We start from the raw sequence: 26883 nt of genomic DNA on the forward strand, positions 1-26883 counted from the left end.
CTTCTTCCTCTCCCCACCGTAGGACAGGAAGACGTGAAGCAGACTATCCTTCCCTCAGGTCAGACTAGGCTTTGGGGTAAGGGTAACATGGTCTCCTTGTGCTCATAGGGATATATAAGCAGAGCTATTTCAAAACAACTGCCCTTCCTCTCCGCTGTCAGCAGCAGCAGCAACAGCAGTATCAGTGTTTGGCTTTGGTCTCTTCACACCTTCAGTGTGAGAACCTGGCGAGGCTCCTGGAGGTGTAGCTGATGAGAGCTTGGAGTTGGGCTGCTTGGGCGGGTGTATGCGTGCCCCCAGCGAGCCAGGGAGCATGGCTCGGGTGGCTTAGTTCCAGAGGCTTGGGGTCCTGAGAAGCTACAGTCACAGACTGCTGAGGGGAAGAGGAAGTGATGAGTTCATGCCTTAGTGGACTGATGATAAAATCAGCCAATGGCTAACTCATAGGAGACCAGCAATGACGTGTGGAATGCTGAGTGCTGATTGGTGAATGTTGGAGGTTGCTGGAGTTGGGAAGTTGTCATTTTGCAGCTTGAATATACATCATCAATAGGAATCTTCAATAGATGCTAAGTGGGGGAGGGAATTCCATGAAGCAAGCAAGGAAATGCTCTTAGAAAACCATTGGGGTAGGGGGTGGCATCAATGGCTAAATCCTCGCCTTGCAAGCATCAGGATCCCATGTGAGCACAAGTTCCTGTCTGTATTCCATGTGGGAGACCTGGAAGAGTTTTGGATAGGCTCAGTTTTGGATGGTGGCCACTTGGGGAGTGGACCAGTGAATGGAAGATTTTTCTCTGTATCTCTTCTCTCCATAAAAATCTGATCTATCTTTCCAAATAAATAACTCTTGAAAGGGAAGGAAAAAGGAAAGGAAAGGGAAGGGAAGAGAAGGGGAAGAAAGGAAAGAAAAGAAAGATGAAAAAGGCCAGGTGGAAAATGAGGGAAGGATCTGGCCTGGCAGTCAAGATTAAGTTCCCATGTCTCAGTGCCTCTTTCAGTTCCTAGTTCCCTCCCCTCCCCTCCCCTCCCTTCCCTTCCCCTTCTTTTTAAAGATTTATTCATTTTTATTGGAAAGACAAATTACAGATGGGAGACACAGACAAAAAGATCTTCCATTACTGGTTCACCCCTCAATGGTCACAATAGCCAGAGCTGAGCTGATCTGAAGCAGGAGCCAGGAGCTTCTTCTGAGTCTCACACGTGGGTACAGAGTCCCAAACCTTTGGGCTATTCTTCGGTGCTTTCCCAGGGTACACGCAGGGAGCTGGAAGGGAAATGGAGCAGTGGGGACACGAACCAGTATACATATGGGATTCTTGCTCTTGAATGGGGAGGATTAGCCAATCGATTCATCTTGCTCAACTGTTATCCTATTTCTAGTTCCAGCTGCTTGCTGATGCCACAGTGAATCAGCAGTGAGGGCCCAGCTCACTGCTTTTCTGTCCCCTGCCTGACCTGGACTGCCTTCTGTCTTCCAGCCTTTGGCCTGGCCATAGTGAACATCTAGAGAGTGAACCAGTTGGGAGTGTGTTGTCACTGCCTCTAAAGAGAAGGAAAGCTCCTGTTCAGAGGCCCACAGCCCATCTCTGGTGCCCTGGGGACCAAGGGGCTACAGTGTCTTTGTGACAGGTGCCTGTTTCTGTCTTTTCAGCACTTCCTTTCACTGTGATGATGCAACTAGATGACCCAGTCTGATTCTGTATCCCCATGGTCCAGCACTGGTACTAGTTGTTTCTTTGAGGATATCTCAAAGAAGCACACTAAAAATATTTTAAATGGCATGTTTGAGCATTATATGGAATTTCCAAACATAAACAAGAATAGAGAAATTCATGAGTCACTCTTCTGGACAATCACAAACTTTCTTTTGTTCTCAGTTCACTAGTAAATTGGGCAAGGGCAGGTATTTGAAATAGCAGTTACATCAGACAGGACACAGACATCTTAGAGCACAGTGCTTGGGTAGAACCTGGCTTTGCTTTCTGCAGTGTCCACACCGGCAGGCACACAGCAATACCCCAAGTGCCTGGCTCCCTGCCACCCACGTGGGAGACCAGCACTGAGTTCTTGGCCCTTGGCTGCGGCCTGGCCTAATCCCAGCTGAGGGGGGTATTTGGAGATTGACCAGCAGAGGAAGATCTGTCTTTCTTGACCTTTCAAATAAATAAAAAGTTAAAAAAAGAAAATATCAGGGAAGTGTTTAACCTCAAAGAGGGGACAGCTGGCAGAAGCTGAGAAATAAGAAAGCAGAAGCCCCTGTGAGGATGCTCTCATGTCCAGTGGGTTCCTGACACCCTTTTGTTCTTGAGGTTGAATAGCTGAGGAAAAAAAAAAAACAGAAGTATGTGTGTTTAGACCTTCTTCTACCCCTAGCCCCAAGGCAAAGCACAGCCTAGGATCCTAGCCCCAGCTGGCTCCCAGAGGAGCACTCTGCCTGTGTAGAGTGTGCTGGGTTGGGTTTGAGCATCACAGGTAGGCAGCTTCCCATGTCCCAGCAGCCTTGGCATCAAGTGCTGCCTGCACGGGTCCCAGACTGAAGCTGTGTCACATTGTAAATCCCAAGAGGACATTGTAGACATTAAAACAAATTATTATTTTTATTGGAAAGGCAGATGTACAGAGAGGAGGACAGACAGATAAAAAGATGTGTCTACTGGCTTACTCCCCATGTAGCTGCAAGGCTGAAGCTGATCTGATCTGAAGCCAGGTGCTTCTTTCCAGTCTCCCACGCTGGTGCAGGGTCCCAAGAACCCGAGGCCTTGGAGGGGGAGAGTGTGACGACTGCCTTATGTCTTCTCAGGAAATCTAACTAATGAGCACATCCCCGAGATGGAAAGCGTGAAAGCCTTGGTTCACAGGCTCTTCACAGTCTTGCACTTAGAAGAGTTTCAGAAGAGGAGAGAGCACCTGCTACTGGAGAAAATCGACCACCTGAAGAGACAGCTGCAGCCCCTTGAGCAGGTGAGGAGCGCCATGGTCTGGTCTGGCAGAAAACATTGCCAAGTCTGTTCCACATACCTCACAGAAACACCTTCCTTAGTGCTTCTGTGCAAACTGGCCCATACATCCTCCCGAGGAGCCTGCCAGCTCACTGCTGTTGTGTCCTCATCTTCAGTGTGGAGCTGACACATGGTGGAGCCTAAATGGGAACTTGGGTGACCTACCTGCAGAGCTGCTCCCGCCCCGCGCTGGTTTTCCCCTTCAGGGATGGCCCATCACTTCTCTGAATAAGCACAACAGGAGCTGGGATGGACCTGCTGGCTGCTACTCATTTTTCTCTTTTGGGACTAGACCAAGGCCCCCAGCTCTGCTGAGCAGAAGTTAGTACAGCTAACAGCTGTAGAGTTGCAGCTGTAGAGTTAGTACCAAAGTTTCCAACATGAAGTTAATCAATGGTGGAGGGGGAAAATAAGTAATTTTTTTTTAGTGGTGGTGGTGGTGGTATGTGTGTGTGTGTGCACGGGAGTAGGAGGAATCCATTTTAAGGGAGAATCTGCACTGAACACGCATTTGTTATTTTTTAAATACTTTTTTTAAAGATTGATTTTTATTGGAATGTCAAATTTACAGAGAGAAGGAGAGAGAAAGATCTTCCATCTGATGATTCACTCCCCAAGTAGCTGCAACAGCAGGAGTTAAGCCAATCAGGAGCCAGGAGCCTCCTACAGGTCTTTCATGCAGGTGCAGGGTTCCAAGGCTTTGGACTGTCCTCTACTGCTTTCCCAGGCCACAAGCAGGGAGCTGGATGGGAAGTGGAGCGGCCGGGACATAAACTGGTGCCCATATGGGTTGCCGGTGCATGTAATGCAAGGATTTAGCCACCAGACTATTGCTCCGGGTCCATTCTAAAAAGACTTTTTACTTCAAAGGCAGAGTTACAGAGAACAAGGGACAGAGAGAGATCTTCCATCTGCTGATTTACTCCCCAGATGACTGCAATGCTTAGGGCTGGCCTGGTCTGAAGCCAAGAAGTCAGGAACTTCTAGATCTCCCATGTGGGTACAGGGCAGTTGGCCATCCTCTGATGCTTTTCAGGCAGTTGACCATCCTCTGATGCTCTCCCAAGGGCATTCCCAAGCGGGCTGGACCAGAAGTGGATCAGCCAAGACTTGAACGAGTGCCAGTGTGAGATGCCAGCACAACAGCTTAATGTATTACACCATGTGGCCGGCCCCGTACTTTTTAATAGTTACCTCTAAGGATGGGAGAGAGGGCTTTTGTTGGATTGCTTACCCATAATTTTCTTTGCCTTTAAAAAGTAAAATTATGGGGCTGGTGTTGTGGCGCAGTGAATTATGATGGCATTGCGTATCAGCACTGGTTTGAGTCCCAGCTGCTCTGCTTCTAAACTAGCTTCCTGCTAATGAACTTGGGACATGGCTCAAGTGCTTGGGCTCCTGGCACACATGGGGGAGACCAGAGTTCCAGGCTCCTTGCTTTTGCCTGGTCCAGCCACTCCCCAGCCATTGCAGCCATTTGGGGAGTGAACCAGTGATGGAACAGAGTTTCTATCACTCTGCCTTTCAAATAACTAATTTTTTTAAAAAGTTGGGAATATATTTTGAATCTTCAAATTTTAAAATCCTTGTGCATACTCCTGTTCCCACTTTCTTTCACTAAGAATGCATCCTGGAATCTTTCCATACTGGTACACAGACAGCTTCCTCATTACAGTCACATAGCGCGATGGACTTCGGACAGCAAGGACACTGTGACAAAGTCACACATGTGCAACTCCACCTGTAGGATGGATCCCTAGATGTGGATTTACGGGAACCAAGAAATTATGCCTGTAATTTTAGGGGGTTCAGAGGATGACTATGAGCTTTTTCAGAAATTTCTTTGTATTTGAATGGCAGAGCTACAGAGAAAAGGAAAGGCTGAGGGAGAGGTCTTCTATTTGCTGGTTCATTCTCCAAATGGTCACAATGGCTGGAGGTGAGCCGATCCAAAGCCAGGAGCTTCTTCCAGGCCTCCCACGTGGATGCAGGAGCCCAAGGATTTGAGCCATCTTCCACTGCTTTCCCAGACCATAAGCAGGGAGTTGGATTGGAAGTGGAAGAGCCAGGACACAGAACTGAGATGCTGGTGCCAAAGGCAGACGCTTAACCTACAAACAACATCACAGCACCGGCCCCGATTTTTGAGTTCTTCCTTGTATAGTTTCCTTTATTTTTCCCATGGGAAAATATTACTGTTATGATTTAAAAGATTCACAGATCAGGAAATGAATGATCACTCAGTAAACTAGATTATAAGCCATCTCTCATATAGGTGATCTTCAGAATGTCGTGGATGGATGTTTATTCTAAGGATCCCTGGATTATTGTTCTTCTCTCCCTTCAGTTTACTTGTAAACTGAACTGTTTCCTGTCCCTCCAGGTGAAAGCTAGACTTGAAGCTCGTTCAGAAGCCAACACCAGCAGGCTCCTCTGGGCTGGCTTAGCACTGCTGTCCACTCAGGGCGGGGCCCTGGCCTGGCTCACTTGGTGGGTGTACTCCTGGGACATCATGGAGCCAGTCACATACTTCATCACGTTCGCAAATTCCATGGTCTTTTTTGCATACTTCATAGTCACTCGACAGGTACGTCAGAATATCTTTGCAAAGAATTCGTTATTCAAGTCATGAGCAGTAAAGCCTTTTTTAGCTTCTGCTACCTGTGGTTTTATAAGCTGATACTTTTGTTTTGGAAAAGGCTAGAGGCACATACACAACACAGAGAAGCTATATATAAATAATGAGCACAACACAGAAATTCTTCCACTGGGATGCACGTGTCAGTCATGTTCTCTATGCCCTCCTGTATACATAGTTTGTATTGCCATCCACCTCATACTTTGTCTAGTGGTTGGTTACTTTTGCCAAGAATCTCCCTTTTTCTTTCCCTTCCAGCATATAACTGTCCCAGCTTGCTTGCTTGTCAGAGCAGCAGGTGGCAATCATGGGTAGAACTCAGCATTTCACCTGTGATACCTTAGGCTTGCTCCTCCGCCTTTGGGGTGGCGGAGTCGCATCTACCTTGCTGAAGTGATCATGTTCCTTTCCTTTTCTTAGAGTTACACTTACTCTGCTGTGAGGAGCAGGCAGTTTCTTCAGTTCTTCCACAAGAAATCAAAGCAACAGCATTTTGATGTGGAGCAGTACAACAGGTTAAAGGAGGACCTTGCCAAGGTGTGTTACTGCAGACACGTGTGATGGCTGGTTTTCTCTGGGAGAACGGAACTCACCTTGATGGCTCATGCTCACAGGTTAAATCCCGGGCTTTCACATCTGCTCCTTGTGGGGCTGGCTGTTCAGTGAGACAGCTGGTCCAGCTGCCGATGAGTTTCATATCGCATCTACAGTTTAAATATGTGTGCAAATGTCTTGAGTGATTTTGAATAAGGGAGAAGGATTTCAATAAGCAATTGGTTTTTAAGTGAAACAGATGAATTTCTGGAAGCTGTCCACTGTGCAGGAACTCAGCTCTCCACAGGCACTGGTTTCTTTTCCTTACAGATAAAGGAACTCTTAAGCCTGCCCTTCTCTCGGGTAAATGAGACAGGCTACCCTGACAGCCACATTCCAGATGTGCGATGCTGGAAAGTGAGGGAAACATGTCAGTAAGTGAGAAGTTTCCCTGAGGGGAGCTTGTGAAGCTTCAAGCCATCATTTTATCATAATCGATTTAGGCAGCTTAAAAAAATTATGTGAAAGGGGTAGGGGAGAGATCTTGCCCAGGTGGGCCAGGCTGAAGCCAGAGTTTCAAGGGCTCATGTAGTTGGGGCATCATCCACTGCCTCTCCAGACACCTTCGCAGGGAGCTGGGCCTGCAGCAGAGGCCAGGACTCCAAGCGACGCTCTGAGCCAGTGTTGTGGGCAGCAGTTTAACCTATGGTGTTGCCAGCTGGTCCCCTTAACTCTCATCTCTCGACTCCCAGTTTACTCAAGGGTTTTTGTCCAGAAGAGGATTTCTTAGTCCAGAACTGTAGTTTTAGTTTTTATAATCAAATAGCCCTAATAACATCTCCTTCATTGAGGCTAGTGCAACAGGATAAGTGATGAACTGTGATGCTAGCGTGTGCAATGAGTGCTTCTGGTCCACCCCCTGCTAACAGCCCTGGGAAGGCGGCAAGGGTGACCCAGAGACTTGATTCCGTGTCACCCACCAGGACATCTGGACAGAGTGCCACATGTCAGCCTGGATTCTAGGGGTTACTTAACGACTGCATCTGTAGAGAGAAGGTCCTTTTCTCTGTCCTTCCCTCTGTTGCTATAACGTTTTAATGTATCCATCTTCAAAAGAATTCTTCACGGCTACCTGCATACTCACTGAATAATCAAGTCATCACTATATTTTTTGCTATTTGTACCTTCTAAATTACCCCTGATATTGTAAACTCCTCTTACATTGGATGATTCAAATCAAAGCTAGGGAATGGATGTTCTCACAGCCATTTTATCAGGACAGGATCATTTAAGAGTTAAAATTCTATGCATCAGGCATTATTTTTATAGGTAATAAAAGGAAGAGAAAAAGAACAACTGGGAAGTCACAGGGTTGGTTTAAGTACAAACTGGAAAGGCCATTAGAAATGATTTAAGCTGCTAGTTAGAAGAAAAACAAAGACCAAAAAAGTGGGCCACGCGCAGTGGCCTAGTGTTTAAAGTGCTTGCCTTGAACATGTCAGGATCCCATATGGGTGCTGGTTTTAATTCTGGAAGCCCTGCTTCCCATCCAGCTCCCTGCTTTTGGCCTGGGAAAGCAGTGGAGGACAGCCCAAAGCCTTGGGACTCTGCACCTTGCGGGAGACTGCGAGGAAGCTCCTAGCTCCTGGCTTCAGATTGGGGCAGCACTGGCCATTGTGGTCATTTGGGGAGTGAATCAGTGAATAAAGAACTTCCTCTCTGTCTCTCCTACTCTCCGTATATTTGACTTTGCAATTAAAAAAAAAAAAAAAAGAAAAGCATTCGGAAGCATTCGGTTAAAGTATCAACAGTAAAATTCACCTTGCATAAAACCAACATAACATTGGTGGATTTTCAGTATTTACTACTTAGTTTCAGTGTACTCTGCTGCCCTGGGGCACACTCTATATAAGGAGTTCCTGCTGTAGCAATGTGGCTGCCTCCCCTGATCATGTGTTTCTCCTTCTCTCGTGACAGGCCACAGAATCCCTGAGACAGGTGCGCCACCCGCTCTATTTGAGAATGCAAGTAGAGGAGCTCAGTGAAAAGAATTAATCTTACCTTTTACTGGATTTTTCCATGTGTTGATTGTACCTTATGAATGTCATTTCTGAGTCTCATAGTTCATTTCAATCTGTTTCAATTTCTAGTTAATAAATTCTTATTTTAAAAAAAGTGTTCTTTCAAGATCTTGCCTGAGTATTCTGGGTTGTGGAGGCCTGTGTGCATGCATCAGAGCCCCAGCAGCTGCTGGTGGCTCAGGCCCTCCACAGCCTGGGCTGTTTCTTCCCACTTGAAGGTGTGATGGTCTGTGTACTTGGCATGTACTTTAGCCTCTGATACAATCATTTTCCCATTAGCATTGTTTATAACATTTTTATCAAAAAGGTATGGACGTCCCATGAACCACAGTGTCTAGCTGGTACTTTCTGAACTGCAAGTGAAACAGCACACTGTAGCTTCTGAATGAGCAAGGCACAAGCTGCAGTTACTAAAGCTGACACGGCCCATCTTCAGCTTCTGGAAGGTACCTTGTGTGTCAGGCTATTAAATACTACACAATGAGGCTTACCATGACAGTCTGTGACCAGGGCTCATCAGTGTGAGTGTAGGAGGGTACATCAGTAACTTACAAATAGAGGGGGTTTTTTACATGAAAGAATTGAGATTCATGTATAGTTTTTTTCATGACAGACATATTGGATGGACTTTTAAAAGACCTTCAAGCAACTCAACAGAGAAGATGAAGATGCTGGCATAATGTTTTGCAGGTGCCTAGCTTTTAGAGCTGGGAGTTTTTATATCTCCAGAATGTCACAGTTGTTGATTAATTGGAAGTTAAAGTCATCAACAAAATGTGGTAATCGTATCAGCTATTAAACCACAGTAAGTTCAAGTAAAACAATTCTACAGATTACACAAATGACAATGTGATTTACAAAAATTTTTAGTAAAATATGATTATCAAGTGTTAGGGCAAAACTGGGTAACACTAAAGTTTATTTAGAAAATTAAGTATTCAAATGCTGGTAGGATTTTCTGTTAACGTCCTGAGTATTTTCCTTTTTGTTTCCATACATATCAAATTCTTAAATCCATATCCACCCTGAGCTAAACACAAGTGAAGTTTTTTGTTGAATACTAAATCTTAAAAATCTCAATTGCTGGTGCAGAATGGGAATCATTTTGGACACACATCATGACTAAATCAGCCCCTAGTTGCTTGCTTTGGGATAGAAGTGCAGCTTCTTAGTTAGCATCGATGCAAAGCAGGGGATCTGCTTCTTCCCGATGGCATTTCGGTTTCTGGAGATGTTCACCCGGCGCTGTGAGACTTTCCTGTTCACCAGCGTGAGGAGTTCTGTGAACTCCAAGGAGGAGCCGTATTTTCCCAACATTTCACACAAATCCTGAATGTACCATGAGCCATTGTTAGGATCCCGGAAGGAAAAATATCCTAAGAAAGACGAGGAAAAAATAAAAAAGGTCATAATGTATCCTGGCTCTCGGTAGCAAATGGTTGGCAAAAACTTTTATAATTCAGTTACAGAAGGTCTCAACAATCCTTGAGAAAGACTGAGATACACCCACAACTTGCAGATCATGTTACTTCTATAGTTTGATATCAGAGTCACTAAGAAATCCCAGTCATCCTGAGGGATAATTGAAGGAGTGTGCGTGGTGAGGCTGAGGGAGATGGTGGTTGAATCAGAGGCTCTGGCAACCATCTCCGCATGGAAACATCAATAGGAATGTCGATTCATACATGAAACCACCTTCACAAGACAAACGACGCCACCTTAGACGCTAGCAGGCCTGCTTTGGGTACAAGAACAGTGAGAGATGCACTGAAGAAGGCAGCAAGGAACGAACTGCTCACTTGCCATTCCCAGTTCCAAGGAGATCCAAATCTCTCCAGGAAAACAACAGCCAAAAACTTCCCCTGCCTTGGGGAAGATATGCATGTCCAGGTAAAGGAGGCCCACAGGACCCGGATGGACATGACCAGATTAGATCCTCAGTGCTTCTTGTTGTAGTCAAACTCAAAAGCACACCATGAGGAAAGAATTTAAAAGTTCCCACCCATGTGGGAGACTGGAAAAAAGCTCCTGGATGCTGCTTTTCGTCTGGCTCAGCCCTGGCCAAGACGGGCAGGTGGGAAGTAAACCAGCAAATGGAAGAGCTGTGTCTCTCACTCTGCAACTTTCACTTGCAAGTATGAATAAATAATGAAGAGAAAAACAGCCGTGTCTTATTTTACATGTACATATATATGTATACATATACACACATTCTCTAATTTTGGATGTTAACTATACTAAATTTCCCAACTGAGAGAGACAGACTGCTTGAATAGATTGCTTCCAAGAAGAACCCATTATAGACACAGACTGAAAGGGGATGGAACCAAGAAAATACTCCACTTAACCTGAACTTGAAGTGTGCATAAATAAACATTTTTGTATCAACATGCTCTTAAAAAGTACAAAAGACAGCAAGGGGGACATGACATAGAAGATCAATCCAGTGAGAAGGACAGTGGTTGTAAACATGTGATGACATGTACCCACTTTGACCAAACATGAGGGCAAAGGTAGGGACAATCATAGTCACAATGGGGGATGTCCACAGCTCACTTTCGTCAGTGGACTGATCATCCTAACCAATCAATGCAGAGACATCAGCCTGAAGAAACGCTACAGATCTGATGGTCCTCACAGATTACTACATCCCACAGCTGCAGGATACATCAGCTTTTGGATATGGGATATTCTCTAGGATGGATTGTTAGACTACAAAACAAGCCTTAACATGTGGAACAAAATCAAAATCCTATCCTGTATATATTTTGATCTAGGAATTATAAAAAATACATGGGTCCTGCTTCTGACTGAACACTGGGTCACTAAGAAATCAGGAGGGAAATTATAAATCTGGTAAAACAAATGGAAACCTAACATGCCAAAACTGCTTTGATACCACTAAAGCATTGATAAGAAAGAAATTTATGGCAATAAGCATTTATGTCACCTCCACCACCCCCAAAATGGAGGATACCATTAAACAATTGAAGATGCATCACAAAGACTCAGAAAGAACAAAGCAAACCCAAATATAAAGGGAAAGGAGGATGAGAGCAGAAACCATAAATCATCAGGGCAGGCTCTTGGGCATAGCAGATAAGACCCTGACTGAACGTCTATACTCCATATCAGAGTGCCTGGTTAGACTTCCACATCCACTCTGATCTGGCTTCCTGGGTCACCCTGGGAGGCAGCAGGTGACAGCTTAATTGCTTGAGTCCATTGCCACCCACCTGGGAGACTGGCATGGGATTCCTGACTTTGGTGCAACTTAGGTCCAACCCAGTTGTGGCAGTTGACGGACATCAGGAGAGTGAAACAGTAGGTGGGAGATATCTGCCTTTCCAATAAAAGGACAATAAATCTAAGAATAATTTTAAAAATCAGACTAAAAACAAAACATAAAATCAAGGAACCTTGGCCTAAGAGAAGCTAGAAGTCCTGAAAAAGGAGGCATTAAACCTGAATACATAAATGTACAAAAAAAGCATTGTATGTCAACAGATTAGAAAACTTGCAACAAGGTGATACATTTTTGGAATAATAAAACTTTAAAACTGGACCACAATGATACCAAAAGCCAGGACAGGTGGGTAATGAGATTTGGGCAGTAACAAAAACCCCAACACAGTCCAGTCCTGGACTAGATGGCATCAGTAGTGAATTCTACAAAAATTTTAAGGAAAATCTAATACTAATTCTCACATTATTTCAAAAAATTAAAAGGAAAACTTTCTAATTCATTTTAGGTCAACAGTGCTATGTTCAAAACAAAACCAAAAACAAAGATACAAATAAAAAAACAAAGATCCATAGAGCAATACCCTGATAAATATATATTCAAAAATTCTGAACAAGTCAGTACCAAATCAAACTCAACAACCCATCAATAAGATGATTGAAACCAGCACTGTGGTGTAGCAAGCTAAGCTTTCTCCTGTGTCACTAGCATCCAATATGGGCACTGGCTTGGGTTCCGGCTGTTCTGCTTCTGATCTAGTTCCCTGCTGATGATCTGGGAAAGAAGCAAAAGATGCTCCATGTCCTTGGGCCCATCACCCACATAGGAGAACCAAAAGAAGCTTCTATCTTTGGATCAGCTTATTTGGGGCCATTGTGGTCATTTGGGAAGTGAATCAGCAGAAGGAAGGTCTGTGTCTCCCTCTCTCTGTAACTCTGCCTTTCAAGTGAAGTATTAAAAAAAGATGATTCATGATGAAGTAGGATATGCCCCCAGAAATGCAGTGACATCTCAACATGTAGTAATCGTTTTTTCTTGTTACAGTGAGATGCATAACAAAAGCTACTTGGAAGGAAGGGAGGGAGGAAGGAAGGAGGTTTCAGCTGACTCATTTGCAGTACACAGTTCACCATCTGGCAGCCCCACTGGTCTGACATCTGGCAGCAGTGTTCAGGCTGGCAGAGTCCCAAGGCAACACAACATTACACAGCAAAAGGGAGAACAGAGTGTAGGCAGGTACAGGAGCACACAGCAAGCCAGGAAGCCAAGGGAGAAAGAGTGAGTAAAATGTGGATATCTGCAACAGACCCTCAAGAGAATGGCCATCAAAGGGCATGTCCCAAGGATGGTCCTCAGGCCAGATTAAGTTCCACTTTCCCTGACACTACTGACTTAATGGCTTGCAAATTTACTTGCGTGAGGAGACTGCTGAAAAGGAGCCATACCCTATTCAAACCACAGCAATATGTAGATCTGTAAGTAACACTTCATATCCCAGAATGAGGAAAATCCTGTAATCATCTCAACAGATACAGAAAAGCACTTGATAAAATTGAATATCCACTATGATGAGTGGGTTAAGTCACTGCATGGAAGGTCAGCAACTCTTGTGGGCTCCGGTTCCAGTCCCAGCTGCTCCACTTACAGTTTAGTTTTCTGCTACTGTGCCTGGGAAAGAAATGGAAGATGGTCTAAGTGTTTGGACCCTGACCCTACATGGGAGACCCAGATGAAGCTCCTGGCTTCAGCCTGGTCCAGTCCCAGCCATTAAGGGCCATTTAGGGAGTAACTAGTAGATGGAAGACTGCTCTGTATCTCCCTTGGTAACTCTGCCTTTCAAGCCAATAAAATAGTTTTAAAAATTCAATGCCTATTCATGATACAAATTCAAAACCAATCAGGTATAGAAGGAACATCCCTCAATATAACAAAGGCTGTTTATAACAGATTCACAGCCAGCATCCTGCGGGGTAGGGGACAGTGGAAAGCACTTCCTCTAAGATGTTCACTCTCACCACTCTTGTTTACCATAACATTCAATGTTTAGCCAGAACAATTAGTCCAGAAAGACAAAATCCATTCAAATAAAAGGGGGGAAGTAAAATGATCTATTTATAGATGATTTAATATCCTAAAAAACCCAAAGACCCTGCCAAAAGACCTACTATAGGCATTCACTGATGTTATAAGGATGCAAAATCAAACACAAAATTAAATAGCATATACAATTGGAAACTGCTAAGATATTAAGTATAATAGCATTTATAGCAGCTATTAAAATCAGTAATATAACCTAGGAATGAATTTACATTAGGATGTGAAAGATCTATACAATGAAAATTATAAACACCAATGAAGAAAATTAAAGAACACACAGAGGAAATTCTCCTAAGTTCTTGGGCTGGAAGAATCAATATTTTAAAATACTGATTTTTCTGAAAGGTGAAAGTGCCAATATGTGCTTCTATCCACTGGCTCACTCACATCAGGCTCACCAAAACTCAGGATGGGCCAGGCCAAAGCCAGGGACTGGTCTCCCAGTGGATGTCAGGACCCCAAGCACTTCTGCCTTCACTTGCCTTCCTGGGTACAGTAGCAGGAAGCTGGGAACACAAGCCAATGAACTGTAACTCAGACAAACACACCAGTATGGGATATACATCCCAAGCAGCAGCTTAACCCAGTGTGCCAAGTGCCCACCCTGAAAAAAAAAATATATATATATATATAATGGATTCAATTTACTTGAGGGACAGAGAGGGAGGGAGAGAGCTGTATCTTCTGTCCACTGCTTTCTCTCCAAATGCCTGCAACAGCCAAGATTAGCCTGGGTGAAATCAAGAGCACAAATTCAACCCAGTTGTCCCATGCAGGTGGCAGAGAACTGACCACTTGAGCCACTACCTGCTGCCTCCCTGTGCCATTAGCAGGAAGCTGGACCTCGGGGCACGGCCAGCACTGGCCTGAGGCACTGTGATAGATTCCCTATGGGATACAGGCAGCCCAGGCAGCATCTTACCTACTGTGCTACTTCCTGTTAGTGAAATTCCATGCTATTGAAAGTGATTTCCATATTCAACACTATCTGCATCAAATATCAAAGACAATCTTCACAGAACTAGAAAACACACTCCTAAGATTCATGCTGAAGCACAGCAGACCCCAAATAGTCAGAGGGTTTTGAATAAAAAAGAATGTAATAGAAAGCATCCTAACATCAGATTTCAAAACATACTATCAAGGTACTGCAACTAAAGCAGCATGGTACTGGCATGAAGGCAGACACATACACCAAAGGAGGAGACACCTCAGAAATGAATTCATGTTTCTACTGACAGTGATTCTAAATAAGTCACCAAAAACATACACAACAGGAAAAAATCATGCACAAAGTATTCATCTGATGAGGATTAATAAGCAGAATATAAAAGCAACTCAAAATATTTAAGAACAAAAAAGTCCGTTTAAGAATTGGGCAAAGGGGATGCACTGTGGCCTGGTGGGTAAGGCCTGTGACTCCAACATCCCATGTGGGTCCAGTTCAGATTCTGCTGCTTCACTTCTGATCCAACCCCCTGCTAACTGCCTTGGAGAAGCCATGGAGGATGGCTCAAGAGCCTTGCCTTCTCCTGCACCTGTGTAGGAGACCTAGGTGAAGCTCCTGGCTTCAGGTGTGGCGCAGGTCTGGGGGAGAACCAGCAATTGAAAGATAACTCTAGGGCCCAGCGGCGTGGCCTAGTGGCTAAGGTCCTCACCTTGAATGCGCCAGGATCCCATATGGGCGCCGGTTCTGGTCCCAGCAGCTCCATTCCCCATCCAGCTCCCTGCTTGTGGCCTGGGAAAGCAGTTGAGGACGCCCAAAGCCTTGGGACACTGCACCCGCGTGGGAGACCTCGAGGAGGTTCCTGGTTCCCTGCTTTGGATTGGCGCAGCACCGGCCGTTGCGGCTCACTTGGGGAGTGAATCATCGATGGAAGACCTTCCTCTCTGTCTCTCCTCTCTGTATATCTGACTTTGTAATAAAAATAAGATAAATCTTTAAAAAAATAAAAGAAAGATGACTCTGGCTCTCTGTCTCTCCCTCTTTGCATCACTTTCAAATAAATAAATAAATAAATCTTTATGAAGTAAAAAAAATTCCTGATAATAAAAAAAGAAATGTTCAATGTACATGATTAAACATTTCACAGAATAAATGGAATGACCAACAAATACATGAAGAAATGTACAGTATCATTAGCCAGGATTAAAGTGCAGATCCACACCCTAATGACATATCATCTCATTCAAGTTGGAATGGTTATTAACAAAACTACACAAAAAGCAACATTGGTAAGGCAAGCCTTGCAGGAAGTTGGCCAGAGCCAGTTCTGTGTCTGTGTTAAACACCAACATACCTTCGGCCACAGAGTAGCACATGAGGAAGTCAGCTCCAGCAGGCAAGGTGTAGACCGAGGCCGCGTCCACCTCCATCATGTTGCTGTCCTGCCCTCCTGTCTCACTATCCACTGCATCCAGTGGGAGGACAGGCTCATCATATTCAACTCCCCGACAGGCCTACAAGACAAGGAGAAAACAATGACCTTCCGTGCCTGCTGTTTTCTTCCTAGGGAATGTAAAGCAACACACCTTGCTGCAGGGAAAACAGAAACTACAGTATCCATGGTGCAAAAACATTCAGGTTTGGGACAGTGTTGTGGCGTGGCCTGAAAGCTCCACCTGCAATGCAGGTATCCCACAGAAGTGCTGACTTGGGTTCCAACTGCTCCACTTCCAATCCAGCTCTCAGTGAATGGTCTGGGAAAACCAGCAGAGGATGGCTCAAGTGATGGGGCTCCTGCACACAGATGGGAGAGTGGGATGAAGCTCCCCCTGTGGAGTGAAACCAGGTGATGGAAGATCTGTTTCATCCTCTGTCTTTCAACACATTGTAACACACACACACACACACACACACGCACAATACAAAAGAACAACAACCCTTCAATTTAGAAAGCACTCAAGCTAACAATGCTGTTTACTTACTTAAGTTTTTACTTAATAAGATACTTACAACTCCATTTCCACATTAAATTTTGGTGGCTGAGGGAGAACAGAAGTGAGAGGCAAACATTTAACTTTATTATGGATGAACTACACTGTAGGCCCTAGGAAGCACCCTCTCCTCTGAAGTCGTTGGTATGAAGTTTTTCTATTTCTCAGAACATCAGCAAATGGGGTTTGGCTGGCTGGACTGCTGCACACCATGTAGAGAAGGAAACACCACTGCCTGAGCTATTCATGGTGCTTTTTGTTTCCACTTCAGTGGAGCCCTGGCTGCTCAGCTCAGCTCCTGCCGCTGTGGCTGCTTGAGTAGTGAATCAAAGGATGGAAGATCTTTCTGTCTCTCCTCCTATCTGTATCTGACTATCCAATAAAAATATATAAAACTTTAAAAAAATAAAATCTTAAAAGCAAAAATCACTGAGATGGCCTTATGACCTGTATCGTCACATGCACAGTACCACAGATTTTATAATTCTTATAAGCAGGCTTACCTGAATGATGAATATCTTGGGTTTTCCAACCAGGGTTGGACATTTGTCTCCTTTGAACAAGGCAGTTAATGTCTGGATTTCAATTTTGGCATCACTGGCATAAATATCATTGTCTTTGCCATGGCTCAGGAAGACACACATGAAGCAATCGGCATCTGCGTGGCTGCAGGTGGACGCTGCAAAAATGCCCAAGAGTGCACACAGAGATGAAGATGTCTGTCATCCACACAGACTCAGGACATTTACTAATACAGAACACAGACATGTAGGTGATTGCGAGAGAGGGAAAACTTGCTGTGCTTTAATCAGTACATCTGTAATGAGACACAGCTTTCACTACCATCTCATTAGTGATTTTACAAAGTTCAGAGTAAGAGACTTTGGCCAAATTTCAGTAGTTGTTCTGAAATACAGCATAATGATCTGGCACATAGCACTGTGAGGTATAGAGTGTTGCTCTTTACCACCCAGGTAACTTTGGCAGGAGAGTAAAAGTTTATGTGAGTAAACAGAGACCTTGGAACAGCTGTGGAGGGTCCAGAGGTACAACCCCAGCACGTCCCACCTGAGCACCATGTTGGCACAGCAGGTAGCAGCACCAAGAGCTCAAAGAAGGCCCAAGTTTTCCTGGTGTGCAGCCAGTCCAAGTTACAGTGGACTGTGTGTTAAAGACATTGTCTGAGCCACACAAAGATCATCATAGTCAGTCACTGGCAGTGATCTGATAACCCAGAGGTGCAGCGACCATCAAGTCATATGATCAGTTAGTACAGCTACTCACAGCAGAATGAGATTACAGAAGCCAAAAGGTAGATACAGTGACATTGTTCAAAGCCAGTGATAAAATGGGGTATGAAGTAACTGAGCAATGGGTCTATCCCACCCAGTGTCTGCAGGATTTGCTTCTCAGACTTCAATGATAAATGCTGAAATCATTTCATTCATTTCTTGAGTAACAGATGGCAACATATGGTATGCTACCTCTACAGTTTGAGGGTCTAATTCATTGCAAAGGTCTCTAAATATAACATTTCTGCCAAAATTACAACCTATGCTGTATTAACACATTTTGGGTCCTGGGATTGTGGCATGGTTTGTTAAGCCATTGCCTGTAATGACAGCATCCCAAATGGGTAGCGGATTGGAGTCCTGGCTGCTTCACTTCTCATCCAGCTCCTTGCTAATGCACCTGAGAAGGCCGTGAAACATGGCTGTGGTTCTTGGTCACTGCATTCAAATTGTGGAATGGGATGGGGTTCCGGGACAGTGGCTTAGGCCTGGCTCAGCCTGGGCTGTTGTGGCTATGTGGGGAGTGAACTGTATGTATGTATTTGTGTAACTCTGCTTTGAAACAAATAAATCATTTCAAATGGCAACTTTTTTTTTGCCTAATACTTCATTGTCTGTACATGTTTTTACAGAACAGAATACTCAGTCCCATCAGAGAAAGTTTGACAGCACACCTACCTACCCTCATGAATTTTGAGCAGTAGTTCTTCTGCTTTAAGGTTGTCAAAGCACTTCACTTCGAAGCCTAGCCCTTTCAACCTGGTAACAGATTAAACTGAACATTAGCTGATGAACTTCTCAGTGTTGTTGAAAATTCTTAACTTGTAAGAATCTATCAGTATTGTCATGACAAAGTTTCCTTTTCTTCATGGAATAAGGAATCAAATACGACAATCCTTGACCTCCCTCAGGAGGAAAAGATTTAATTACACTGATAGCTGATTCATTCAGGATATTTCTGTCTATGTGTAGATGATTTAGTGACAATATAACAATATAACACCTGCCAGAAGAAGGTAAAGGATGCAAGTGAGTTCTTAAGGGATCCAAGCAAGGCCCTGGGACCACCATCAGTGCCCACAAGGTACGACAGGCCCTTGGGCGCTGCCCCTCAAGTACCCTGTCTGGACATGCAGATAAATCTGATCACCTGCGGGTGAGCCCCTCCTTGTCTGCATTGGTGCCCCGTCTCTTTTCCAGCTTTAACTCCTCAGAGAACTCGTTGTGATTGAAGATCAAGGCGATCCCTCTCCTCCTGTGGTCCATTTTGTACTCCTCTTCTGGGTCAAATGTGTCCCTGTTAATGAGAATTGTCAACAGTTATATCAAGAAATGAGCTTGTGCCAGCCCAAGGGCAACATGGGGACAGAGGCAGGTCTGCCACCTCCTCATGCTCTGTCAGGTGGATAGTCTGCTAATGTGACCTGGGGAAGCCCATGCTGATGGGCAAAGGCCTGAAATGTGTCTGCACTGGCTGGTGAGCAGCAGCCCTCACTGCCTGGTGTGCTGCACTTCGTGCCATCAACAACAGCTGTGTCATTTCCTCTGGTCCCCATGTTCTTATAGCCAAGGATCAACAGCCTAGCTCGGGACAAAACCCCAGGTCTTCACCCAAGCCAGATCAATGACTAAGTTTCTTGAACATCACTCCAGACTTTTTGGTAGCCAGGGGCAGCCACTAACTTGCCTATCTATCAACCAACTCCTCTAGATGCTAAAACTCTTCCTACTCAGCTCTACTGTCCAGCTCCAGATCCCATTCTTGCTCTGAATTTAATGGAACAGATATTCTTAATATAAAAAAAGACGCACTTTTTAGGGGCCAGTACCATGGTGTAGTACACTGATCTGACTTTGAAACCAACATTTCATTTGGCTGCAGGTTTGGGTTCTGGAAGCCCTACTTCCATCCAGTTCCCAATACTTATGACTTGGGAAAGTAGTGTAGGATGGCTCAAGTCCTTGGGCCTTACCACCCAAGTGAGAGATCTAACTTCAGCTTGGCCCAGCACTGATCATCCTGATCATTTGGGAAGTGAACAAAATGCACATTTTACCTTCGATAGGAGGCTTCTGTTTCCATCATGTTTTGCTTCCCATCTATGAAAAACAAAGTTGACTCCTGTTAATGTTTTGACTTCATGTGGCCCAATATGGCAAGAGCTCCCACCTAACCTCTGACTTCCCTATGTAAACACCCGGAAGTTACAGGAAACTCCTCAGTAATATGTGAAATTCTATACAGAAAGCTCAAGCTTTTTTGACCTCTACTCTTACCTAAAAGACAGAAAATACTCTTAGGGAAAAAATATTACAGCAGTTCATTTGCTGCAAAGTAAAGGCAGTTAGTCCACGGCTGGGGATCATGAGTGTGATAGCAGAGTGCTTTATTGGGCAGAAACTGTTCCTGTAAATATTTGTTCAAGAAGAGTCACCTGCAGGTGACCCACTCTTGGTCAACCCTGCATCACCCTCTGATCTGCCCAGGAAGCTAAAGGCAAGGCAGGGCTGCCCACGGCTTAGCAGCTGCATCCCCTGAAGGATACTCCTGCCTCGATATCCTAGAAGGGAACCCTTCTCTTCCTGCTTGCTTATTAATGTTTATCAGAAAGGTACACACACACACACACACACACACACTGACGCACAGGAGAGAGAGTTGGCCCTCTTCTATTCTCTGCTTCACTTCCCAGTTGCCTACAGCAGGCAGGTGGGACCAGCCTGAGCCAATATATCCATCCAAGGCTTCCATGGGTGCAGTGACAGCCCACATGCCTGGGTCTCTTTCTCTTGCTTCCCAGAGCACTGGCAGGAAGCAGAGGTAGGACTTCAACCCAGGTACTCTAATATGGGACCTAGGCGTCCCCTGCAGTGGATAGACTCATTGTGCCACAAGGCCTGCCCCTCCGTTGTCATTGGGTCAGATCCCCACCCTCCAGGGCGCCTGGCACAACTTCCTCTGCTCTCTAGAACAGTGCTGTGAGAGAACGTTTCATGCTGACAGAACTTCTCTTAGCTGCACTCTCCCATGGATGGGAGCTCCTGAGCCCAAGAAAGGCAGTTGTTACAACTGAGGAACTCAAATGTTTCACTTATTTTCTTGTATTGAAAGAGGGAGAGGGAGGGAGGGTGAAAGGAAGGGAGGGGAGGAAAGGGTGAGAGAGAGAGCAGAAAGTAGAAGAGAGAAGAGAGAAGAGAGAAAGCTACCATCTATTTGTTCACACTTTCAATAGCCACGATGGCTAGAGCTGGACTGGCTGAAAGTCAGGGGCCTACCTCAGGAATTCCAAGCAGGTACAGGTTGCCCAAAGACATGGGTCGTGCTCTACTGCTTTCCCAGGTCATAAACATGGAGCTGGATCAGAAGAGGGGCAGCCAGGATGTGAAATGGTGCATATATGGGATGCAGGTGTTTGCACATGGAAATTAGTGTGCTATGCCACGGTGCCAACCCAAACATATTTTCAATCAATTTAAATGATCATGTTTGGCCAGCAGCTTCTGTACTGGGCAGTGTGGAAAGTGCAGCATCTTTTACGGAAAGGAACTGCCCACCATGAATCTCTTGTTACCTCATGAAATCTACCCATTTAGTGGGGAGAAAGTGATGGATAAACAGAAACATGAGCCCCTTAGCTAGGGTCTCTGAATGAAGAATGACTGACATGCAGACCCCTGCACCTCACCCACAGCCAAAATGGGTGTGTCCTCCCCCCCTTAAATCTCACCAGACACGTCCCTTACACTGAAGAGCAGGTGAGGTGGGAATCTGCCTCAAGTCCCCTTCAGCAATCCTTTCCCACCCACTCCTACCAAAACCTACCCTGGGAATTGGAGCCAGCTCAGCCACCACTGAAGTGTTCCCTAGTAGGTCGTTCTCAAGTTTCTCATCAGAATTCCCTGTGTGTATGTTAAAACACAGATTCTTTTAGCACAGCCTCAAAAGCCAGTTTCAGATTCTGGGAAGAAGGTGTGGTTTTGGAGCAGCATGTTTATTGAAGGGCCTGTCCCCCAGTCTCTGCTCTGGGCAGCTGCAAAGCAGTGAGCAAGCTCTTTACAGCCCGACCCTTGTCCTGGCACTCCCTGCCTCACACACCTGCTTGGTGGAGAAAGCACAGGCCTGTCACCCCTCCCATGTGGCAAAGCTGCTCAGAACCTTCCTCTTTGTGATAATTTCGCCTCCTTATCTTGTAGCTGACTGAACCATGAACTAAGAGAATTGCTTTCCACCAAGGAAATGAAATTCACCTGTCCAACAGTCAACCATCCTCTTCAGCCCCGAGCTCTCCTGCACACCAGCAGAAGCACCAGTCTCTCGGCCAGAGGAGAAGGTGGTGGCAGCTCACCTAGTCCTGGGCCCAAGGCGCTCAAAAGCTGTGCCCCATACAGGCCACAGAAGCAACTCAACTCCCTGAGAAAAAAGCAGCAGATATCGCTAACGTTTTTACTACTTTTTGAGAGACAGACAGGGAAAGAGAGAGAGAATCTGGAGCCAGGAACTCCACGGGTCTCCCATGTGGATGGAGGGCAGTGATCCAAGTTCCCCAGTCATCTTCTGCTGCCTCCAAGGTTGCACCTGCAGGAAGCTGGATGAGAAACACCTCAGTGAAGACTTAAAGCAGGGGCTCATTCTGACCTAGGTATCACAGAGGCATTAACTCACTGCTTTGCCAAGCACTGACCCCTGGACATGCATCCTTAACTGGGCCTTTATGATGGATAGCAGCTGGTTGTGTATAAACTAAAATTGAAATGTCAATGAAGTAGTCACAGGATTTGGTTAAGAACTTGCATTTGCTAACATATTGGTCACCCAATACCATGTCAATTAACTCCATAATGTTGTAAATTGTTGTTGATGTTATGTTGTGGCTTTTCATTGGACAGGATGATATTCTGTCAGCTCTGCTTTCAGACCAGAGATGGTCTCCCCAAGTAACTGTTGAATTTATCTGGACAATAAGATGTTGGACTCTATGCATGGCACATGATTGCAATGAAGGAATCCTGACTGGATTTGAACTGTAATACTGCAACAATGTGGAGGAATCCACCATAGGGGGAGGGCATGGGGAGTGTTTGGGGGAATCCCAGAGCCTATGAAACTGTGTCATAAAATGAAATTAAGTCAAAAAATAATAAAAACCCCTCTTTTGATTCTCAAACGAGCCTCCCAACTCTTCCCAGCTGACATAACTTAAGATACCAGTCCAGGTGATCTCAAGCATTGTCCTTAGCTTACTCAAGACCTACAGACTTAGAGATAAGGAGCTAGTTTTACACAGCCAGTTAGGAAGGGCAATTCTGGGGAGGGGGACTGTGTAGAAGTGCATTGGATTAAGCTGCTGCTTGCAATGGCCGACTATCTTTCAGAACAAAAAGCGGGTCCTGCTTGGGGAGACCGGCAAGGAAAAGCTCCCGCGCTATGACAAGAACATCGGGCTGGGCTTCAAGACGTCCAAGGAGGCTATTGAGGGCACCTACATAGACAAGAAATGCCCCTTCACCGGAAACGTGTCCATCCGGGGGAGGATCCTGTCGCGTGGTGACCAAGATGAAGATGCAGAGAACCATTGTCATCCGCCGCGACTACCTGCACTACATCCGCAAGTACAACTGCTTTGAGAACTGCCACAAGAACATGTCTGTGCACCTGTCACCCTGTTTCAGGGACGTCCAGATCGGGGACATCGTCACGGTGGGCGAGTGCCGTCTGCTCAGCAAGATCGTGCGCTTCAACATGCTCAAGGTCACCAAAGCCACCGGCACCAAGAAGCAGTTCCAGAAGTTCTGAGCCACCACTGCCTCTCCCCCACACGAAATAAAGTTATTTTGCATTGCCAAAAAAAAAAAAAAAGAAAGACCAGTCACTCCACTTTTGATGTAGCTCCCTGCTAATGTGCCTGGGAAAGCAGCAGAAGATGGCCCAAATCCTTGGGTCCATGGTACCCCATGTGGGAGACCTGAATGGAGCTCCGGATTCCTGGCATTGATCTGTACCAGCCTGGGGTTTTTGTGGCCATTTGGGGAATAACCAGTGAATGGAAGATATCTTGCTCTTGCCTTTTACATAAATAGATATTTTTTTAAAACCCCATTTCAATTTGAAAGTAAACAGCTTTGACAATCTTAGCAAGGTAGTTTTAAAAGTGGTTAAAAAAATTCCCGTTGTTATTTTAATGCTATGACTATAGAGGGAAACTGAGTCCAGAAGCTTTGCTTCTGCTCCTGCTGAACTCTGAGTGCATTCCCTCTGATCCTTCATGTGAACTTTCACCCAGTGTGACGTGAGTGTGTGAGCAGACAGATCCGTTCAGTGCACTATGATGACATGCACAGGGAATTTCTTAGAAGACGACTGCAAACGCCTCATTGCACAGGACCTGATCAGCTCTGCAGCTGGTGGCTCCACAGCTCACAGCAACGCTGACACTGGGAACGCAGGAGAGCTTCTGCTGGCGCCTGGCACGGGCCTGCAGCAGGCATCACAACGCAGTCTTGGTGACCCATCCCTAATGCAGGAACGCACTTGGCAGGAGGCAAGACACCTTGCACAAACTACGGGAAAGATACCACTGTGAAGCAGCAGCTGGTTGTGCCTTAAGGGAAAATGGGCAGTGAGGAGGCAAAGGATGTGTACCACACACCACTGCCTGCCTTAGGGGACAGGTACCAGGTTATGACCACTGCCAGTGCAGGTATCACTCTAGATGTTGGGAATGCTTACAAAATCTGTTGCAGTTCTTGTGGATACTTTGTTTCTCCTCTACTGTCACAAAGTTGTGATGGGGAAGGACTAACATGACAATGGAGGAAAATCGGGACTAGGAGATAAATTGCTTTTTCAAGCCTTTCTGCCTTCACCAACACACACACACACGCAACCACGGACACCTAAGCAGTAGACTTCGCTTGGCCTTGTGTTGGGGTTTGTAGTTCTCACTAGATGACTCATAACCCATAAAGAGATGAAGAAATCCCAGGGGAGGCTGAGTGCTCGGTTGGTCATTAATTAATTTTTTTCATCTCACAAAATGCCGCTATGGATTCCAGGCAACTTACTCAATACTTCTTGCGTTTTCCCTCAGTACTTAGATCAGCCAAGTACTGAGATCATCTTTTCATCAGAAACACCACCAGGGTGCTCAGAGGCTGGCAGCTGGCATGAGGCACAGGGCTGGTGCTCCTGACATGGGGCACAGAAGCCCCAAACACTGTGTCTCAATCCTGAAGCTGCCTCGCACCACTGTGCCCACCACCCCGAGCTGCAACCGCCAAGCACACAGGGGAGTCTTGAGCTCTTCCTGCTTTGTTCCATTGCGTCGGTATCTTCTAGCTGCTTAAATCTACTCAGGTCTCAAAAAACCTATCACCCCTTTCTCTCCTTACCCTCTTTGTTAATTCCTTCAGAGAAGCCCACCAACCACCATCTGTATGACAGCCTGCATTGTAGATACATAATCTCCCCTCAGCTTCTTGGGCCCCGAAATCGGGATAAGTGGGTGGGACTTGTCAGAGGTGGAGCTGGGGTCAAACACCAAAGTCCCCACCAGGCACCCCTGGCATCATGGAGGGACCTGCTACCCTTCTAACCAACATGTCTGATTGTCCAACCTTTGGTCATTCTGCTGACACCATCTCCCCCCACCCTGTCCCCACTGCCATGTCTCTGAAACTCTTCTGCAATTCCCTGTTACATCTGTTGAACCTCCTGCCCTGAGAAACCCACATTAGACTTAGACTATGCTCCGGCCAAGGGGAGAAGAGGAAGGTAGCAGGTGAGCAAAAAGGAAAGGGGTTGGGGGTGGTTTCCCCTGTGCAGGGACAGACGTTTGGGCTTCCTGAACCCCTGCCCAGCTGCCCACCTCTCACCACCTGCTGGGAAAAAGCTGCCATAGGGACAGTCTACCAGTCCCAGGCCACTGGTGAGCTGCCTCTATGGCTTTCATAACTTGTCTTGGAGCAAAGTTCCCATTGTGCTACTGCTGTAAAATAAAGGCTTGCTCTGTGACTGGAGGTCAGTGCTTGCAGGCGTTTCTTTCTTTTTTGTTCCTGTGAGGGGGTGTTGCGGAGGGTCAGAGAAAAGAGGGGAAAGAGAGGAAGGGGAGAACATCTCTGGGAATAACGGGACCCCACGAAGGCCTGGCCTTCCCCTCCAGGCTAAGCCTGTCAGCCCCAGACACCAAGGTCCAGGCATGCTGCCTGCTAACTTTGCTTCCATTATTACTGGTTCCGCCATTTCTATTCTCTTTTTATGCAAAAGTGCGCGAACAAAACTAGATTCCGTTCCCCAAAGTTAACTTTTCCTATGGCGCCAAATGCAAAGTGGGGAAAGTCCCAACCATTTAAAATATGAAAGACCAGATGCCATCCAGGAGCTCCAGGCCAGCAGACATAGATGGTTGGGGCATGTCCCAGCGCAGATGCAGCTGTCCTGGGCCACAAAAGGGATGGGATGGTGGCGACAGCGGCCAGGGCCCTGAGATACAGTGTGGATTCAAAACCTGAAGCTGCCCGGATCTGACCCAAGTGCTTACCTCCAAGAGCCATGGCATCTGGATCTGGTCCAGCAATGGCCGGGGAGCCATGTGCCCCTTGAGGTTGGGGCGCAGGGCCAGAGTCCCTGGTGTCCTCTCTGCGCTCACGTGGTGCGCACCCATCTGCCTTACCCTTTCGCTTCGCAGGGCTCATGGCAGTGCAGTGCGAGATCAGTGGCCTGGTTGGGCTCCACTTAAATCCTGGGGCGCTCTGTCCACGCCCCTTTGAAGCAGTTCCTCCCTGGCTAGTGGCTCCAAGCCGCACCCAGTCCCCTGGGCTCCAGTCATATGCAGCCTGGCCTCCCTCTGAGTCAGCATTTCCTTGCCAGTTGCTCTGCAGAGCCCAGAACCCAGAGTAAGGCTAGTGAGAGCCAGGGTCTCTGGCTCTGCCAAGGCAAGATTGCCTCACCTGCGCTAAGCTAAGTGGGCCCAAGTGTTTGCACTTTCTGGTGAGGTTCATGGAGAGTCCTCTTCTGAAATGGTCGGTTTGCATTCAGTGATTCAGCTATCATACACCAGGA

At 46.0% G+C, this 26883-nt stretch overlaps 2 protein-coding genes and 1 pseudogene across 2 annotated transcripts in view; 2 read left to right on the forward strand and 1 right to left on the reverse strand.

The window, feature by feature from the left end:
* Window positions 1-8301, forward strand: part of MCUB (mitochondrial calcium uniporter dominant negative subunit beta) — a 78626-nt gene extending 70325 nt beyond the window's left edge. Inside the window, exons 5-8 of the mRNA XM_058666924.1 lie at window positions 2804-2964; window positions 5386-5589; window positions 6061-6177; window positions 8152-8301. Of these exons, the coding sequence (XP_058522907.1) occupies window positions 2804-2964; window positions 5386-5589; window positions 6061-6177; window positions 8152-8229 (560 nt within the window). The 3' untranslated portion in view covers window positions 8230-8301. The remainder of the gene's footprint in view (window positions 1-2803; window positions 2965-5385; window positions 5590-6060; window positions 6178-8151) is intronic.
* Window positions 8302-9237: 936 nt separating this feature from the next.
* Window positions 9238-26478, reverse strand: LOC101516376 (caspase-6-like). The gene is made up of 7 exons (XM_058666923.1): window positions 26363-26478; window positions 19883-19925; window positions 18976-19122; window positions 18508-18584; window positions 17037-17212; window positions 15897-16056; window positions 9238-9631 (listed from the first exon to the last, which is right to left on the reverse strand). Exons 1-7 carry the CDS (start codon window positions 26373-26375, stop codon window positions 9390-9392), a joined length of 858 nt encoding a protein of 285 aa, XP_058522906.1. The 5' UTR covers window positions 26376-26478; the 3' UTR covers window positions 9238-9389.
* Window positions 21064-23686, forward strand: LOC131480847 (small ribosomal subunit protein uS17-like; annotated as a pseudogene).
* Window positions 26479-26883: the final 405 nt, after the last annotated feature.

This window comes from Ochotona princeps, chromosome 7, assembly GCF_030435755.1.
Source record: "Ochotona princeps isolate mOchPri1 chromosome 7, mOchPri1.hap1, whole genome shotgun sequence".
Classification (NCBI taxonomy): Eukaryota; Metazoa; Chordata; class Mammalia; order Lagomorpha; family Ochotonidae; genus Ochotona; species Ochotona princeps.

Excerpts from the sequence above, each read along its gene's own strand:
- LOC101516376 (XM_058666923.1), bottom strand. Across the intron at positions 18,585-18,975 it reads AAGGAGGGGCTCACCCGCAG|GTTGAAAGGGCTAGGCTTCG; the intron begins GTGATCAGATTT and ends ATCTGTTACCAG. Across the intron at positions 9,632-15,896 it reads GTGCTACTCTGTGGCCGAAG|GATATTTTTCCTTCCGGGAT; the intron begins GTATGTTGGTGT and ends CGTCTTTCTTAG.